Below are 17,500 nucleotides of genomic sequence, written 5' to 3'. Positions count from 1 at the left end.
CATCATCACTACCACCACTACTACAACCACCATCACCACCACATCATCATCACTATCAATACTACTACAACTACCACCATCACCTCATCTTCATCACTACCATCACTACTACTACTACAACCACCACCACCACATCATCATCATCACTACCACTACTACTACAACCACCACATCATCATCATCACTACTACTACGACTACTGCTAATGCTACTACTATACTACAACAACAACCACTACAAAATCATCATCACTACCACTACTACTACAACCACCAGCACCACATCATCATCACGACCAGTACTACTACAACCACCACCACCACATTATCATCACTACCCACGACTACTACTACAACCACCACCACATCATCATTACCATTACTACTACAACCACCACTAGCACATCATCATCACTACCATAATTTGTACTACAACCTCCACACCACCACCACCACATCAACATCACTACCACCACTACTACAACCACCACCACATCATTATCATCACGACCACAACTACTATAACCACTATACACCACCACCATATCATCACTACAACTACTACTTCAACCAGTACCACCACCATATCATCATCACTACCACTACTACCTCAACCACCACCACCACCACCATATCATCATCATTACCACTACAACTACAACATCAACCACTATCACATCTTCATCACTATTACTACAACCATCAACACCACATCATCCTCACTACCACCAGTACTACAATCTCTACCATTAGGTTTTGGCGCTTTACTTCATTTGAAATAAGGAAACTTTGGGATTGTAAATTGCAATGTGTTTATGTATCATAATATACACTGTAATTTAATCAGTTATCTATTTAGAACTATACAATATGTAAGCACAATGCCACATATCGTTTTTTTTTGTGGGCGGAAATTCCTCTTTCGGCATTGAAATTCCTACGAGTGGTGGCTGAAACTCCTGTGAGCGAAATTTAAAGTTGGCGTCTCTGGATAATAATAATAATAATATAATAATAATAATAATAATAATATATAATAATAATAATAATAATAATATAATAATAATAATAATAATAATAATAGGATTCAATAGACGTACCGTCACTTCTTTCCTAATGACGTATGGTAACTTAGTAACACTGGCTCTAAACTATCGAAACAATGGCGGACGCCGTATGAAATATTTCTCCGGCGAGCTTAAAAGCGTATCCAGAGGAAAAAAAACCCATCAATTTGATCATGTTTTGACTTTTACACATTCTGATCACAAGGCATATGAAAAGGGAATGAAAAGTTCTCGCCAGCATGAAGAATAAAAAGTAAAGATTTTCTTTGTTTAGAACCAAGATGGCCGCCGTTGCCGGGCGCGTGACATCAGACTACTGAATCCAATTGGCATTCAAACATTCAATCCTTTACAAATTTGAGAATACATATAAACAAACACAATTATACACATGCACACAGACTCAATCCCAAATACATGTATTACACGAACACACACACACACACACACACACACACACACACACATACTTACACCAATTTTACTCACTAACATTAGTAACTTATTCTAACGAAAGACAAAAAAAAAAATGTGTTATGTCTACAGTGGAATTTAATGTCAAGACTGGAATAAAAACTTTTACCAAGTCACCTATAAATTAAATTGAGCTTTATATAGCGCAATATCCACTAAATGTGCTCAAAGCGCTTTACAAAGGGTCCCTGGTCAACAGCAACATTTAACATGTAGGACGGGACATGACGCCTGTTAGGCGATATTACAATTTTTTTCGGACAAACACAACGCTGTGAACGGCCAGGTACTCATTTTACACCTGAGTAAGGTGAGAGAATGTGAGTAAAAAGCCTTTTCCAAGGACTCAAATATGCAAATATGCGCCGAGCGCGAGGCTCGAACCCAGGACCTTCCGACACGAAAGCGAGTGTCATACCACTAGACCACATTGCCGCACCAAGTCACCTTTTCCATACACGTGTAATGTTGACCAGTATTGATAAGTAATAACACCCCGTCCTTCCTCTCACCGATCTTTCAAACTTTCACACTAAATGACTCTCGGATTTCCCCAAAACATTATTATTATTGTAGTTCCTGTCAGAGACTATTCTTAGTCTGATGACGTCATACCGGACATTACAAAACCCGGACATTACGGGTCAGGTGATGAAAGAATGTTGTGGTGGACGTGACACTTTGTGTTCATTTATTTATTTGTTTAGAAGAAATCCATTATTTATTGATTAGGAAACTCGCAGAACCAACCAGTTCGTAAAAGCAGTTACCTGACCAGTGTACTTAACACCGATAGATAGAACGAAGTTCACGTCACTCAGGGTCTTTGTTATTTTTAAATTATTTTTTTTTACCATCCGCGTTAACAAGTAATAGACACTTAGATAACCACGCCTCTCGGACAGTCGTCATTATGTAAACAATGGCGGTGACATAGCGAACGACGCAGGTTTGACTATCGATTGTATGTGTCTAAGTAAAATACCCACTGTTCTACCGCTTGATAAATAGAACCAACAGAGAAAACTATGTGTAAGCTTAGACGTTTAAAATATGATCGAGAAAATCGTGTGACAATAGTCATCCATTTAAGGGTATTCAGAGAGAGGTCGATTTCATTCATATTATTGTTTATAAACAACCAACCATTGTTTGTCCGAGCACGTGTGAAGGTGTGTCACAAATTCCATGTTTTGATTGGTAAAAAATCTACTGGTTTATTCTTACTAAACTATATTAACCAGGCTAAACGTTTAAGGTTACCCATAGGTTTGTGTGCTGGTCCGTTATACTTCCGGTTGGCAATGTTGTGAGCTTCTTAGCCAAGCACACACTATCTTTAGCGGGGGAAAACGATGATGGCGTGCAATTTTAACAGAGACTGTTGTTTCGGAATTTTCAGACCCCCCCCCCCCCCCCCCCCCCCCCCCCTATATCGGCAGGCGAACCAAGACTATCAATAAGTGACTAAGCACAATGCACAGGGTTGTGAGTGAGGGTTATTGTGACGTTTAAATAGGCTTCAACAGTCGTAATGTCACTTCCCTCGTAATGACGCATAGTAACTTAGTAACTGAAACTGGCTCTAAACTATCGGAACAATGGCGGACACCCTTATGAAATATTTCTCCAACGAGCATAAAAGCGCATGCAGAGAAGAAAAAAAAAACATAAATCTGATCATGTTTTGACTTTTACACATTCCGATCACAAGACATGAAAAGTTCTAGCCAGCATGAAGAATAAAAAGTACAGATTTTCTTTGTTTATAACCACGATGGCCGCCGTTGCTGGGCGTGACATCAGACTATTGAATCCAATTATGAATACAGAACTTCACACACTTTGAATACCTCGAAATAGAAGGAACGAAGTTGACGTCACTGTCAGTCAGCTCTTTGTTATTGTTTTTTAAGACAGCCATGTTAATGATTAGTTCTCACTAAACTATATCACATCAAGACTATAAATGCATTGCCTCAATAGATCTTAAAGACACATTTACCGGGGAAGTCATATTAAGGGAAAGTAAAAAACCCCCAACAGAAAATGAAAATAAGAAAAGCAGTACATAAACAAACAAAAAAAAAAAACAAACAAAAAACAACAAAAAAAAAACAAAACAAAACTTAAAAAAAAAACCCAATACAAACAAACAAAAGAAAAACCCAAACAAAAAAAAACAAAACAAAAACAAACTAATAGCTTTGAGTAGTATTGCAAAACCAGTTTCTTCGTATCCACTCAATTTGTTTTTCCAAGCGTTGTTATTTCCCTTGTCCCAAGCCAAGATAGCGGCATAGGTGGCGTAACTAAAATATCAACAACATACCTGACAAGACCTTCTTCACCTTTTGGTTTGGAGCTCTGCCCATAGAGAATCTGTGGCTCTGCCCGACAACCCACCTTCTGTAATATCGAATCACTCCACCTCTCCTCTACCTTACGTCATCATAGACCATCCATCCATTTTGTACTCGACCAGGAAATATTTTCTACAGCCCATCCATACCTGACCCTACCGCTCGTGTACTGGCAAAAAAACAAAAACAAAAAACAAAACAAAACAAAACAAAACAAAACACCTTTTTTTCTGTGCAGAAAAGGAATTTTTGGCCAGAAAATGTTTATATTAATAATCTATTTATAAAGATGACACTAAAACTTGTGAAAAGTCGTAAAGTGTTTCATCGTATTCTAGTAATAAACAAAAATGAATATAGTAACAGCATTAAAAAAAAAAAAGAACAAAATACCCCAACACGGAACGTTTCGGGCTCAAATCCCTTCTTCAGCCAACAACAAAAAACAACAAAGACATAAATACATTACTAAATTCCAGATAGACGATAGAAATTAATTTATTTTTTTTTTTGGTCCATCGTGTTCTGAAAAGCAAAACAAACAATACCATATTATTATTTTTAAAATTTTGGTCAGGATACTCGTCCTTGAAGTCCCAAGTTTGACCGTATTTGACAAGAGGAGGATCATTTTATTTAGTCGATCGCAAGTTGAAGGAGGAGTTTTTCCGGTCATTAAAAAAACAAAAACAAAACAAATTCGAGTCGGTGCATTTTTATTATTTTCATGACGTCACCATACACCTCGATTTTGTCGCTCTATTGTTGCTGTTATTGTTGCTTGTGGCTAATCGTCCCTGGTTGCATAAAAAAGAAAATGGCGGCGCTCGACCTCTCGTGTTCAGATTCTTTATGGGGGAGTAGATAATTAGTTCCCTACATAGAGAATACAGTAGTCTGGGGTTCCCTATATGGCCATGTCAATCATGTAGACATCCTTTGATGATATAAGCCTACCCTTTGATGTCTGCAGTCGCCTTTTGATGACGTTTTCCTACCTGTTGTCGTCTCTAGTCCTGTATTCTCTATGATCACCCCCCCCCCCCATAGTGGGCAGGGAGGTAGGTACTTGCTGTGTCTTCTATCACCATGTGTCTTTTCCAATTGCTTTCTGTCTTTGACTTGGAATGAGATTACTTGGTTTTTTTTCCTGACTCTGGCCGGAGTCTTTGGCTGGGAGGGAAACAGTCGAATGTATAATCATTGTTTTGGGAGATGATATTTTTTTCATTGTAAATCATCTCTGTTATGTACTATTATTTTTTTAATTTTTAACATGATTTGTAAACATTTGAGTGTATTCCTATTAGTGGGGACATGTGCTGGTGTTTGGTTGAGACTTTTAGGTGATCTCAAACTAAGTACACTGATAGTGATAGTGTGCTTTTGGGATCTAAATCTGTTCCCTATTTGAACAATTCCCCTTTTCTTACTTTTTCTTTCAAGCCCTTTTAATTGTACATCAAGAATGTCTTTACTATCCAATTTTCTTCCTTTTTACTGGCGCTGATATGACCTTAACGTGTTGCAAGCGCCGTAAAACCCTTAAAAACAAAAACAAACAAACCTTTGTTACCGTGTCACCCTTTACTTTACCTTCCCTCTTTTCACTTTCCACGTACATAATATTATTTACATCCGACTCCTGTTTAGTTCAAAAGTGATTTCGTCATTGTGTAAGTAGTCTGCCCTACCCCCGTCTCTTGTCTCTCTCTCACTCCCTCCTCCCTCTCTCTCTCTCCTCTCTCCTCTCCCCCCCCCCCCCTCCCCTCTCTCTCTCCTCTCTCTCTCCTCTCTCTCTCTCTTCTCTCTCTCTCTTCTCTCTCTCTTTTCTATCTATCTTTCCATCTATCTATCATCTATCTATCTATCTATCTATCTATCTATCTATCTATCTATCTATCTATCTATCTATCTATCTATCTATCTATCTATCTATCTATCTATCTATCTGTCTGTCTGTCTGTCTCTATCTCACTACCCCCCCCCCCCTCTCTCTCTCTCGTTCTCTCATATTTTTGTCTGTATGTCTATCACTCTCTCTCTCTCTCTCTCTCTCTCTCTCTTCCTCTCTTTCTCTTCCTCTCTCTTTATTCTCTCTCTCTCTCTCTCTTCCTCTCTCTCTTCTCTCTCTCTCTCTTCCCCCCCCCCCCCTCTCTCTCTCTCTCTCTCTCTCTCTCTCTCTCTCTCTCTCTCTCCGGAACCTGCTCATTTAACTGAACGTAAAGATTGTGTCGGGTCACAGTGACACGACCCCAAAAAAAAAAATATCTGAGAAAACAGCACGTTGTCGCTGTAAACTAACTGTAAATGCTAGGTAGAGATAACGTGTATATAGAATACACAGAAATGCATACGCTATCTCGTTTGACTCGTACACATGAAGCAGAGAGAGAGAGAGAGAGAGAGAGAGAGAGAGAGGGGGGGGGGGGGGGGGGTTCAAGTGGTATTGTATGATAATGTAGGTGCATATATTTACAGGTATGAAAACCGAGGGCAAAAAATAAGTGAAATATGAGATCAAATTTTATTTTTTTCAAGCCACTGCTATTATTTTTTAGACAGATTAATTTGATTTGATATTATGTACCTTGTTGATGTTTATCGTTTTTTGTTGGTTTTTTAAAGCCTCAAAATGCCCAGAAAATACGTCACTCAAGACTCAAATGGCTATGTGGACGAATTGAACAACACTACATCAATTCTGAACCATTGTAAAGTGACAATTTATATCGTCAACCCCCCCCCCCCCCCCAAAAAAAAAAAAAAAAACAACCAAAAAAAACACAAAAAAAAACAACAAAAAACAAAAAACAAAAAAAAAAAAAAGAAACAAAAAACAAAACAAATACAAAAAAAGAAAAGAAAAGCGAACAAATAACAAAACAAATACACAAAAAAAAAAAAACCCGAACAAATAACAAAACAATACAGAACCAAACAAAATAAAACAAAACAAAACGAAACAAAATCAAATCAAAACAAACAACAGCCCCCCTCCCCCAGACAAAACAAAGATAAAAACAAACGAACAAAAAACAAACTAACAAAAACAAAAAAAACAAAAACCCAACAAAACCCAAAACAACAAAACAAAACAAAACAAACAAAATAAAACCCAAAACCAACAAACACACACTCACACACGCACACGCGCTCGCGCGCGCGCAACCAACAAAATGACCAAACAAAACAAACAAGAAAACCAAACAAGGTAACAACCGTAGATTTTCTGTTTGTCCAGGCCATATCTAGATACTTGCTCTTCGATTCAATGTTGCTTATTTGAGTCCTGGTGGAGATTCTGAAATTGTTTAATTGATCTCTCAATGCGTAGGTCCAGGGTTCGAGTCCCGCTCTGAGCGCCTTATAGCTGAGTCTTTGAAAACGGTTCTTAACTTCGATTCTCTCACCGTACTTGGGTGTAAAATGAGTATGACAAAAACAAAAGAAAAAAAAAAAACCAAAAAGTTGAGACCGACTAACAGGCGTCGTGTTTCCTCCGGCATGTCAAGTGTTGCTGTTGGCTAGGGACCCCTTGCAAAGCGCTTTGAGCACGTTTAGTGGATATTTCAATGCTCAAAACGTGCATTTATTTCAAGTCAGCAGTAACAATCGCTTGTCAAATTAAATTGAAGTTGTTTTTAGAAAGTTATTGAGTCTCGCCTTGAAAGGCTGAAACTACAACGTAGAAACTTGAACTGGACACAATATTGTCATTATTCAAAGATCAATGTCGTATCGCTATGAATACGTTATAATAATAATATGATGATGAGAGGGCGGAAAGGTTTATGGAGGCCGGGCGGAAGGGGGGGGGGGGGGGTTGGTAGTTTTTGGTCTAGTCAACGCACGCCAATGGATTGTGTCCTATATTGTAATATACAATGTCCATTGTAAAGAAAGAATCGATGGAGAAGGTAGTCAGTCGTCAATCGCCAGCTGGCGTACAAAATAACTCGACTCGTGAATGACTGACTGCTTGGTCGCAGTATGGCGTCGTAGGCAAGGAGAGGGTTAAAGTTGAAAATTGCATCATTGCATTTTTTTATTTTTTATTTTCTCTCTCAACATTTTCCCCGTCAAACCTTGTCAACAACAACACATCCTAATGGGAGTCTCTGTCTCTTGAGCAGCATTGCAAATCGTTGTCACTCAGCCGGACCTGGTGAAGTCTTCCAGATTGACTTTGTGATTTCTTTCTAAATTCTTTCGGATATTTTTTTAACTGTTTTGAATTACGGTTAGATTAGCTCTCGGTCAATTTAATGGTTCTGATAGACAACCTGTTCAGAGTATTATATTATATAGTATCTATATTTTAGGCCAACTATTTTGATATATCCTTTTTGTCATTATTCGAAAGCTTACTTGGAGATTTAACCATTTGATGTTTGGAATATTCTATATCTGATGTGTTATTTATGCTATCGAACTGTAATTTATTATTAGATTTGTGACATCAAACATTGATTATTTGCTTTCGTTTAAGATACAATATAATATATATATATAATATATATATATATATATATATATATATATATATATAATATATATATAATATATATATATATATATAATTGCTTGAATACTTGGGTTTTTTAAAAAAAAGAAGTTATAGGCCTAAGATTAAAGCGAGTTGATCGCAGGAAGAAATACTGGATGCTAACATTGTTTGTTGACAACCGGTTTTAAATCGATTAAAGAGAAGTGGTGATCGTTAGTTTCCGCCAAGTGCTCACTCAGTTCGGTGGATTTTATCCCTAAGCTAAGCTTTTTGTCGTCTGTTATTACTTTCGCTTTCAAATGGGAGCTTGCACGAGTGCTGTGAAAGAAAAGGCGTGTAAAAAAAGTCAAATCTACATCACGCCGGGCCGGGAATCGTCTGCAATGATGACCGTGAAATGTCACAACATGGCCGTTACGTCTGGTGATGATGGCGACCACGCAGACGGCGTTCTTGATACTAGTTCAAGTTCGACTACCGTTCAATTTCAGCAGGTCCAACAGGCGAGTTTGGGTTTGATTTTTTTTTTTCTATTTTGTATTGTTACTACATCATCATGGGCCTTGGCCGCGGGTGGTTGGATGGGAGCATCACCCTTGAATCATATACCTATGATGTTCGCATGGGTATACGATCCGATAGTGATGTCGTTTCTTCTTCTCTTTACTGCCTATCCTGCTTCTTTGGTTTGTGATTGTATTTTTGACAGGGGATATTTTTTTTCTGTAAATCTTCTGCCTGTTTGTTCTTAGTTATTTATAGTTTAGCTTATATCTTTAGGTTATGATTTTGATTTACATTTGTACTATTTTTGTTAGATTGCTTGTTTTTTTGTTTCAGCGGTCTCTCATATAACCTCATTTGTGTTGGAAGAGACCTAAAGCAATAAACAGAAACAGACATCATCATGGGCCCGTTTTTTTATGAACGCGGACTAGCGCTTAGTATCATGACTTAAGTCAAGGACTTGAAAAAAAAATCGGATTTTGTGTGAGCCGACCAAGCAAGTCACATTCGGACAAAGTTTGGCCAAGTTTTAGTCATTTGCTGAGGCCGGACTTCAAGCTTAGACTGAGACTAGTTACTAGGATATATCATAGCGTCGACAAGTTAGCAGCTATTTCGATTCGAAAGGAAAATACATCGGTTACGAATGACAGAGGCAAAAAATGTTCTGTTTCTATTGACACTGGCTTAAAAAAAAAACAAAAAACAAAGATAAGCGCAGATCGTCGAAAGTATACATTTTTGAGAGTAGAAACTAAAAAAAAAACACCAAAAAAAAAAAACAAAAAAAAAAAAACAAACAAACAAACAAACAAAAAACAAAAAAACAAAGCCCGAATCTAATCGGGTTCGCGAGTTGCGAGTGAACGGAGACTCGAAGTCGAAGGGTTCACTTCAAAGAACAAAAAACCCCCCAAAAAAGACAACAAAATAACAAAAATAAAAAAGACGATAAGAAAATATCTAGTGGAGACAAAAGTTATTCTGCTGGCATTGTAACTGACTGAAATGATGTGATTCATCAGAACACACTTTCTGTTATATCCAGAGGAGAAAAACATTATAAATCTGATCATGTTTTGACTTATATACATTCTGATCACATGACATCTGAAAAAGTTCTAGTTCTAGCCAGCAAGAAGAAGAAAAAGTACCGATTTTTTTTTGTTTAGAACAAAGCTGCTCGTTGCTGGGCGGATGTGACATCAGACTATTGAATCCTATTACACACCATACACGGTGATTCCCCTCAAGTTTCCGAGTTTATTACTTTTACATTGGTAATCGGGTCAATTTCGTCCCCTGACAAAGTAAAAAAAAACAAAACAAGACAAAACAAAAAATAACAGCCAGTGTTTCGATTTGAAAGATTGAAGGATAAAATATTTGGCCACAAAACTCGCCCTTCAAATATTGATGGATTTAAATGACCCTCATCTTGGTAAAATCCATCTTGATTCAAGTCCCAGGTTTGAGAGTTTTTGCCAAGATGAGGATCATTTAAATCGATCGATATTTTTGGACAAGTTTTCTTGCCAGATTTTAAATACGAGTAAGGCAGTAAACTTTTAAAGCAAAAAGTATCTGGCCATTAAAAAAAAAGGTGCGTTGTGTTTTATCGGAGTTTATGACAGTCCCTTTGTATTGAGCGTTGAAATAATGGACCAATGTTGTATTTTAATTGGATGTTAACTCCCTCAACCCTAACACCATCTCCGTAGTTTACCCGGGTTACCTTTACCCCATGCCTATTTATTACATTTATATTAGACAAATTATAAGCGTGGTATCAAAGCTAATGTTTTTAGTTTTTGCATTTTAATGGTAGTTTAATAAAACTATGATCATTTTAATACATATTTTCCAATTTTGAAAAGTAGCAAAAATCTCTAGGATTGAATGAGTTAAACGAATGTATGAAAGGCGTCAAAAAAATTTAACCCCCCCCCCCCCCCATTCCCACTGTGCGTGTATCATCCCTATAGTGTATGTTTTGGCCTCTCCATACTGTGCGTGCATGTAAATTAATATCCGATCAGCCTTGTTGAACGTGAACCCCTGTCGTTAAATGGTTCAATGTCAGTCAGCCATTGTATTCCATGAAATGCGCTGATAACACATACAACCTTGCATGCACCAAATGGCTCCGACTGCATACCTACCTACATTCCACTCTAATTGAGCTTTATATAGCGCAATATCCACTAAATGTGCTCAAAGCGCTTTACAAGGGGTCCCTGGTCAACAGCAACATTTAACATGCAGGACGGGACATGACGCCTGTTAGGCGATATTACAATTTTTCGGACAAAGACGATGCTGTTTAACGACCAGGTACTCAGTTTACACCTGAGTACGGTGAGAGAATGTGAGTAAAGAGCCTTTTCCAAGGACTCAACTATGCGCCGAGAGCGAGGCTCGAACCCAGGACCTTCCGGTCGGAAAGCGAGTGTCATACCACTAGACCACATGGCCGCACTCTACCATTTTGAGAAATCCCATGTTTGAGAGTTTTTGCCAAGCTGGCCGGCTGGGCGTCAATATGAAATCGATCGATATAATTTGAAGGACGAGTATTCTGGCCTAAATTTTAACGTGTCTTTCCAGAGTGCGACAGTTAACAGGGTAGGACGTGACATGGCGCATGCGTCACGCGCTGTTACGTTACTTTTCTGAAACAGAGCAACGCGGCCACCTACCAGATGCTCATTTTCCATCCGACTTTGGTGAGATCATGTGACTTTTTAAGGGGCCTTTTACTACAAAGGCTTAAGGGTGCAGTTACCACAGAAGGATTCATACCGACCACCCGCAAGCCACTAGCAAATTTCCGATTTCTGTTGTGGCAACTAGACAGTAACAGTAGCTCGCAGTTCGTTAAATTATCGAAAAAGTGCTTTCCTACTGATCCACATTTCCAGCGATCCTGTTTGGTAGACAAGGATCGGAGGAAAAAAAAACAAAAAAACCCAAAAAAAAACCCCCAAACAAAACACCCCCCCCCCCCCCCCACCACCACCAAAAACAAACAAAACAAACAACCCACCCGACCAACCAACCAAACACAAATATACACCCTATACATCCTGTCTCGTTCTACGTTTTACGTGTTGCTGTTGGTCAGGGACCCTTTGTAAAGCGCTTCGAGCACGCACGTTTAGTGTATAATATACTATATTGTGCTATATAAAATCTCAATTAAAACCAAAGACATTTGAGTGACGTCAACCTAGGTCATCCTATTGACGGGGGACAACTCATTTTTGAACCTCGTCAATTGGATTCAGTAGTCTGATGTAACGGCGCCCGGCAACCGCGGCCATCTTGGTTCTAAACAAAGAAAATCATTACTTTTCATTCTTCAAGCTGGCTAGAACTTTTCATATATCTTGTGATCATAATGTGTAAAAGTCAAAACATGATCAAATTTATGTTTTTTTTTTCCCCTCTGGATACTCTTTCATGCTCGCCGGAGAAATATTTCATACGGGCGTCCGCCATTGTTCCGGTAGTTTAGAGCCAGTGTTACTAAGTTACCATGCGTCATTAGGAAGGAAGTGAGGTTAGGACTGTTGTCCTGTTTCTGTGAGATTAATGAGCGTAGGAAATGATTGGGGAGATTTGGCACAACCACCAAAAACGTGCTTCGTGCCTTGTACTCCCACTGGAGGCTGGGGCTGGGGGACACAATCTTTCTGTCTCTTGCAGATAACAACATAACAACAATAACAATAAGTCAAGTCTAGACCATGACGCAATACTGCCGTCTACAAACAATTACATTTACGACATGATCTTTCTGTCTCTTGCAGATAACAACATAACAACAATAACAATAAGTCAAGTCTAGACCATGACGCAATGCTGCCGTCTACAAACAATTACATTTACGACATAATCTTTCTGTCTCTTGCAGATAACAACATAACAACAATAACAATAAGTCAAGTCTAGACTATGACGCAATACTGCCCTCTACAAACAATTACATTTACGACATAATCTTTCTGTCTCTTGCAGATAACAACATAACAACAATAACATAGACCTGTAAATTCTCAGTCAATTAACTAAAATCAGTCAATTTGTCAAATTCAAATATTTTAAAAAAGGAAAGAAAGAAAGAAATAAATTAAAAAAGAAAGAATTCACAAATCGTAGTCGAATGACCGTAAAGTAATTAGGAGTGTTCCACAGCGCTACACATAGCTCATGGGGACCGTTTATATTAACGATGTATATATTGCCAAGACTAAGCAACGCTTTTTTTTTAAAGGCGTGTCTGAACACATCCCTGGGTATTTTCACACATCCTTCGTTAAATTATTTTTTCACTTTCCAAACCCGTCGTGATCCCAACTGTAGCCAATTTTAACTGAGCCACCGAGCGATAAATTTCACTGTTTCATTTAAGGGAGCGTTCACATATTACGTCATCAGCTAGGGGGGGAGGGGGGGTCTACCAAATGTTGACATGTGTTGACATGGGGGAGGGGGGGGGGGGGTCAGACCCAAGATGATGTCATCAAAACATAGGCAAATTAAGCCTATTTCAAAGTTTGTTCCTTTCAAAACAGCTAAAGATAAATTGCTATGATGAGTATTGCCCATCTCTCAAGAAACAAAATGGGAAAGGGGTATCACTTCTCAAAAGGCGAACTTGCCCTAAATGTTCATTGTATCACTCCTCGATCACAGCAATGAAAGACCATTCACGAAAATGCGGCATACATGAAGAACAGCAAATGGGAGAAAATGATGACGATGAAGATGAAATTGATGATACTATTCATAGTACATTGCCAGAGGTACAAGGCAGAAACATTTTTGAATCAATTAATTTTATGTTTGGAAATTGAAACAGAAATTCATTCCACTAAAAGACTAATATGCTATAAAATAATTTGCCTCCTATACTATTTTAAATTACACTTTCTGAATTTTTTTTAATAGCACCTGCACCAAGTAGCCTAATTTAAATAATGTTTGTTAGATTTTATCTTTGCAAATTTAAATTTTATGTCCCCATTGTATCGTAAAACATAAATTATCAACAGTTTCTGAAATTAATAAAATGTCTGAATGTGTTTTATCAAACGTTGATAATCAATGTTTATGGTTTGAAAAACGAATAATAAATATTGTGAAATTAAAGTTATCTTTTAGTTTTTATTAAATTAGATGACGTCATCATCTGTTTGGGGGGGGGGGGGTCAGGCCAATGATGACAAGTGATGACTTGGGGGAGGGGGGGGAGGGGGTCTAAAAAGGGCAAATTTTTGATGACGTAATATGTGAACGCTCCCTTAGCCAAAATTGACCACATTTACCTGGCGAGTCTCAAAACTATGATAAAGTAAATTGCGAATGTTATGTAGACAACTTCAAATCGAAAATCGAAAGTTAGGATAGATTGCTACAAGCACATTTCGATTGCCTCATGTTGTAAACAAACTGGTTGACCGTTTCTTCACTGATTGAGTACCTGATTATAAGGAACAATGGTAAGTAGCCTAATTAATTCCCGTGCAAATCAGGACGTTTTCTGCCATTGTTTTGCTCAAGCCCAAGCGAGCTTGCTGTTTTGTGGCGATTTACCTTCATTTCGATTCTTTGAATTTTTCCGCTACGCCTGCCGAAGTTTCTTCTTGATAATTCACTTCTACTTAATAATTCAGTGTATTGGCCAGAAGTCATATTTATTTAAGTTTTTTTTTTTTCGGCCATTTCCTGATTGAAAATCACGTTTGCTCATTGCTACATTATTCTAATGTTCTCACAATGGCTTAGCTGTTCGTGGATCGCAATTCAGACTTGTCGAGCATCGATAAAGATGTGAGGAATAAATTCAATAGGTCATGGCTAGAAGTTAAAGATGATAATGGTGATTATATTTCTGACTATGTCAAAAAAAATTCCAGAGGCAGGAATATGATTTTGATGAAGTCATCTTTACCTATATGAATGACATGCTTATTTAGCATTCCTTCTACTTCTACATCAAATTATGACAGTCATACTTCCAGTAAGAAATAACACCAACTATTTTAATGTATTGTATTTATCACTCTCCTCTCCAATGATGCCCTTATTTAAAAAAAAATAATTGAATCTTCAGTTTGTCGAAGAGTTTCAGTCAATTTTTATAGAGCTCATTTACAGGTCTAATAACAATAAGTCAAGTCTAGACTATGACGCAATACTGCCCTCTACAAACAATTACATTTACGACATGATCTTTCTGTCTCTTGCAGATAACAACATAACAATAACAATAAGTCAAGTCTAGACTATGACGCAATACTGCCCTCTACAAACAATTACATTTACGACATGATCATTCTGTCTCTTGCAGATAACAACAATAATAACAATAAGTCAAGTCTAGATCATGACGCAATACTGCCCTCTACAATTACATTTACCTTGATCTTTAAATTTTTAAACCCCCCCCCCCCCCCCCCGCGCGCCAGATAACTTTCATTTCACATCGGACAATTAAAAAACAAAAAAAAAAAAACAAAAAAAAAACCAACAAACATACAAAAAAAAAAAAAAAAAAAAAAAAAACAAAAAAAAAAAAAAAAAAAAAAAAAAAAAAAAAAAAACCCCAACAAAAACACACCTATTATTACTTGTCAGTCACAATGCTTTGAGAGTTCAAATTAGCGTTATGTGCTGCGCAGTCACCTCCCTTGCTGCTCTCATTCGACAGTACTCTGGACCTAACAGTTGTAAAGATCATAAATCGGGTACAGGGAATGTTAGTTTTTGCTCCGTTCTTTTTTTTTTTTCTTTTTTTTTATTTTTTACTTTGCACCGTACAACTGCATTATTCCCAAACTAAGTGCATTGATAGTGTGCTCTTGGAATCTACACCTGTTTCCTATTTGAACCAATTCCCCTTTGTCTTGTTTTTTCTTTGGGTGCTTTGATTGTAAATCTAGAATATTTTGATTTTCATTTTCTTCTTTTTACTGGCGCTGTTATGACCTAGATGTGTCGCAAGCGCGCCGTAAAACCCTTAAATACAATTCAAACATGCCAGTCTCCTAAATCGAGTGTCATATCACTTAAGATGAGAGACTCATTAAAATTAAAAAACAAACACACTTGAGCTTTTATTTTATATAGTGTAATATTCACTAAACGTGCTTAAAGCGCTTTACAAAGGGTCCCTGGCCAACAGCAACATTTAATTAACATGCAGGACGAGACATGACATGACGGCTGTTAGGCGATATCACATTCCTTTTTCGGACCAAGACAATGCTTTTGACGGCCAGATACTCATTTTACACCCGAGTATGGTGAGAGAATGTGCGTAAAGAGACTGTTCCAATGACTGAACTATGGGCCGCTCGGGACTCGAACCCAGGACCTTCCGAAGACGAGATGCAACTAGATCACTTAGCCGCACTTTTACAATCCCTTTTTTTTTTCTCTTCTTCGTCTGATCCACAGGTAGAGAACATCCTCAAGCCTCTTGAATTGACCGACGATGACTACTATAAGGTCATGGAACTCATGGAGGCCGAGATTTTCAAGGGGCTGGACCCAGACACCAACGATGCCGCCACTATCAAGTGTTATCCCACATACGTTAGGGCCGTCCCGGATGGAACTGGTCAGTAGTTTATGATGATGGTGATGATGGATGATGATGATGATAATGATGATGATGGATGATAATGATGATGATGATGATGATGACGTGATGATGATGGATGATGATGATGATGACGTGATGATGATGATGATGATGATGATGATGGATGATGATGATGATGATTCTTTCTTTCCTACTCCACTCCTCTTGATCCCAACCAGGTGCTTTAAAAAATAGTGCTTCTCAAAAAATGATACTTGCTCTTTATCAATTCACACACACACACACACACACACACACACACACACACACACACACACACACACACAGAGAGAGAGAGAGAGAAGAGAGTGTGAGTGAGAGAGAGAGAGAGAGAGAGAGAGAGAGAGAGAGAGAGAGAGAGAGAGAGAGAGAGAGAGAGTGTTACATTGCTACCCCATAATCTTCTTTGTGATCCCGATTTTCCTCTTCATGGTCGCTTATGGCCTAAGAACGTTACACATATAAAAAAATTAACACAAAAATACAATGTACGAATTTAGAAAGTTCAACATTCTTGTTTTAATTTCCAGAGAGCGGAAACTTTTTGGCCCTTGACCTTGGCGGCACCAACTTCCGGGTCTTACTCATCAATCTGAATGGCCCGGATGTGAAAATGGAAAGCAAGATTTTCATTATTCCACAGAACATCATGTTGGGGACTGGAGTGCAGGTACAACTGGGTGGATGATGATGGTCGAGATGATGGTGATGATGATATAGATGATGATGATGATATTGATATATATGACGATGATGATAACGATGGTGGTGGTGGTGATGATGATGACGATGGTGGTGATGAGGATGATGATGATGATGATGATGACGATGAGGATGGTGATGGTGGTTGTGGTGGTGATGATGATGACGATGGTGGTGGTGATGATGATGATGATGATGATGATGATGATGATGATGATGATGATGAG

General features: G+C 38.1%; 1 protein-coding gene across 2 annotated transcripts in view; it reads left to right on the top strand.

Moving 5' to 3' along the window:
- The window catches only part of LOC144966223 (hexokinase-4-like), a 75,653-nt gene extending 58,329 nt beyond the window's left edge, over positions 1 to 17,324 (top strand). The window contains exons 3-4 of one of the 2 annotated variants that reach the window (XM_078902400.1): positions 16,385 to 16,547; positions 17,102 to 17,324. In XM_078902400.1, coding sequence (XP_078758526.1) covers positions 16,385 to 16,547; positions 17,102 to 17,259 — 321 coding nt within the window. In that variant the 3' untranslated portion in view covers positions 17,260 to 17,324. The remainder of the gene's footprint in view (positions 1 to 16,384; positions 16,548 to 17,101) is intronic. The other variant, XM_078902401.1, reaches the window with a different exon arrangement.
- The last annotated feature ends 176 nt before the right edge of the window (positions 17,325 to 17,500 follow it).

The sequence above is a fragment of the Berghia stephanieae genome, chromosome 2 (assembly GCF_034508935.2).
Source record: "Berghia stephanieae isolate SIO BIC M18660-M18661 chromosome 2, UCSD_Bste_1.3, whole genome shotgun sequence".
NCBI lineage: Eukaryota > Metazoa > Mollusca > Gastropoda > Nudibranchia > Aeolidiidae > Berghia > Berghia stephanieae.
The sequence above is the reverse complement of the archived record's forward strand: the minus strand, read 5'-3'. Positions and strand labels throughout refer to the sequence as shown.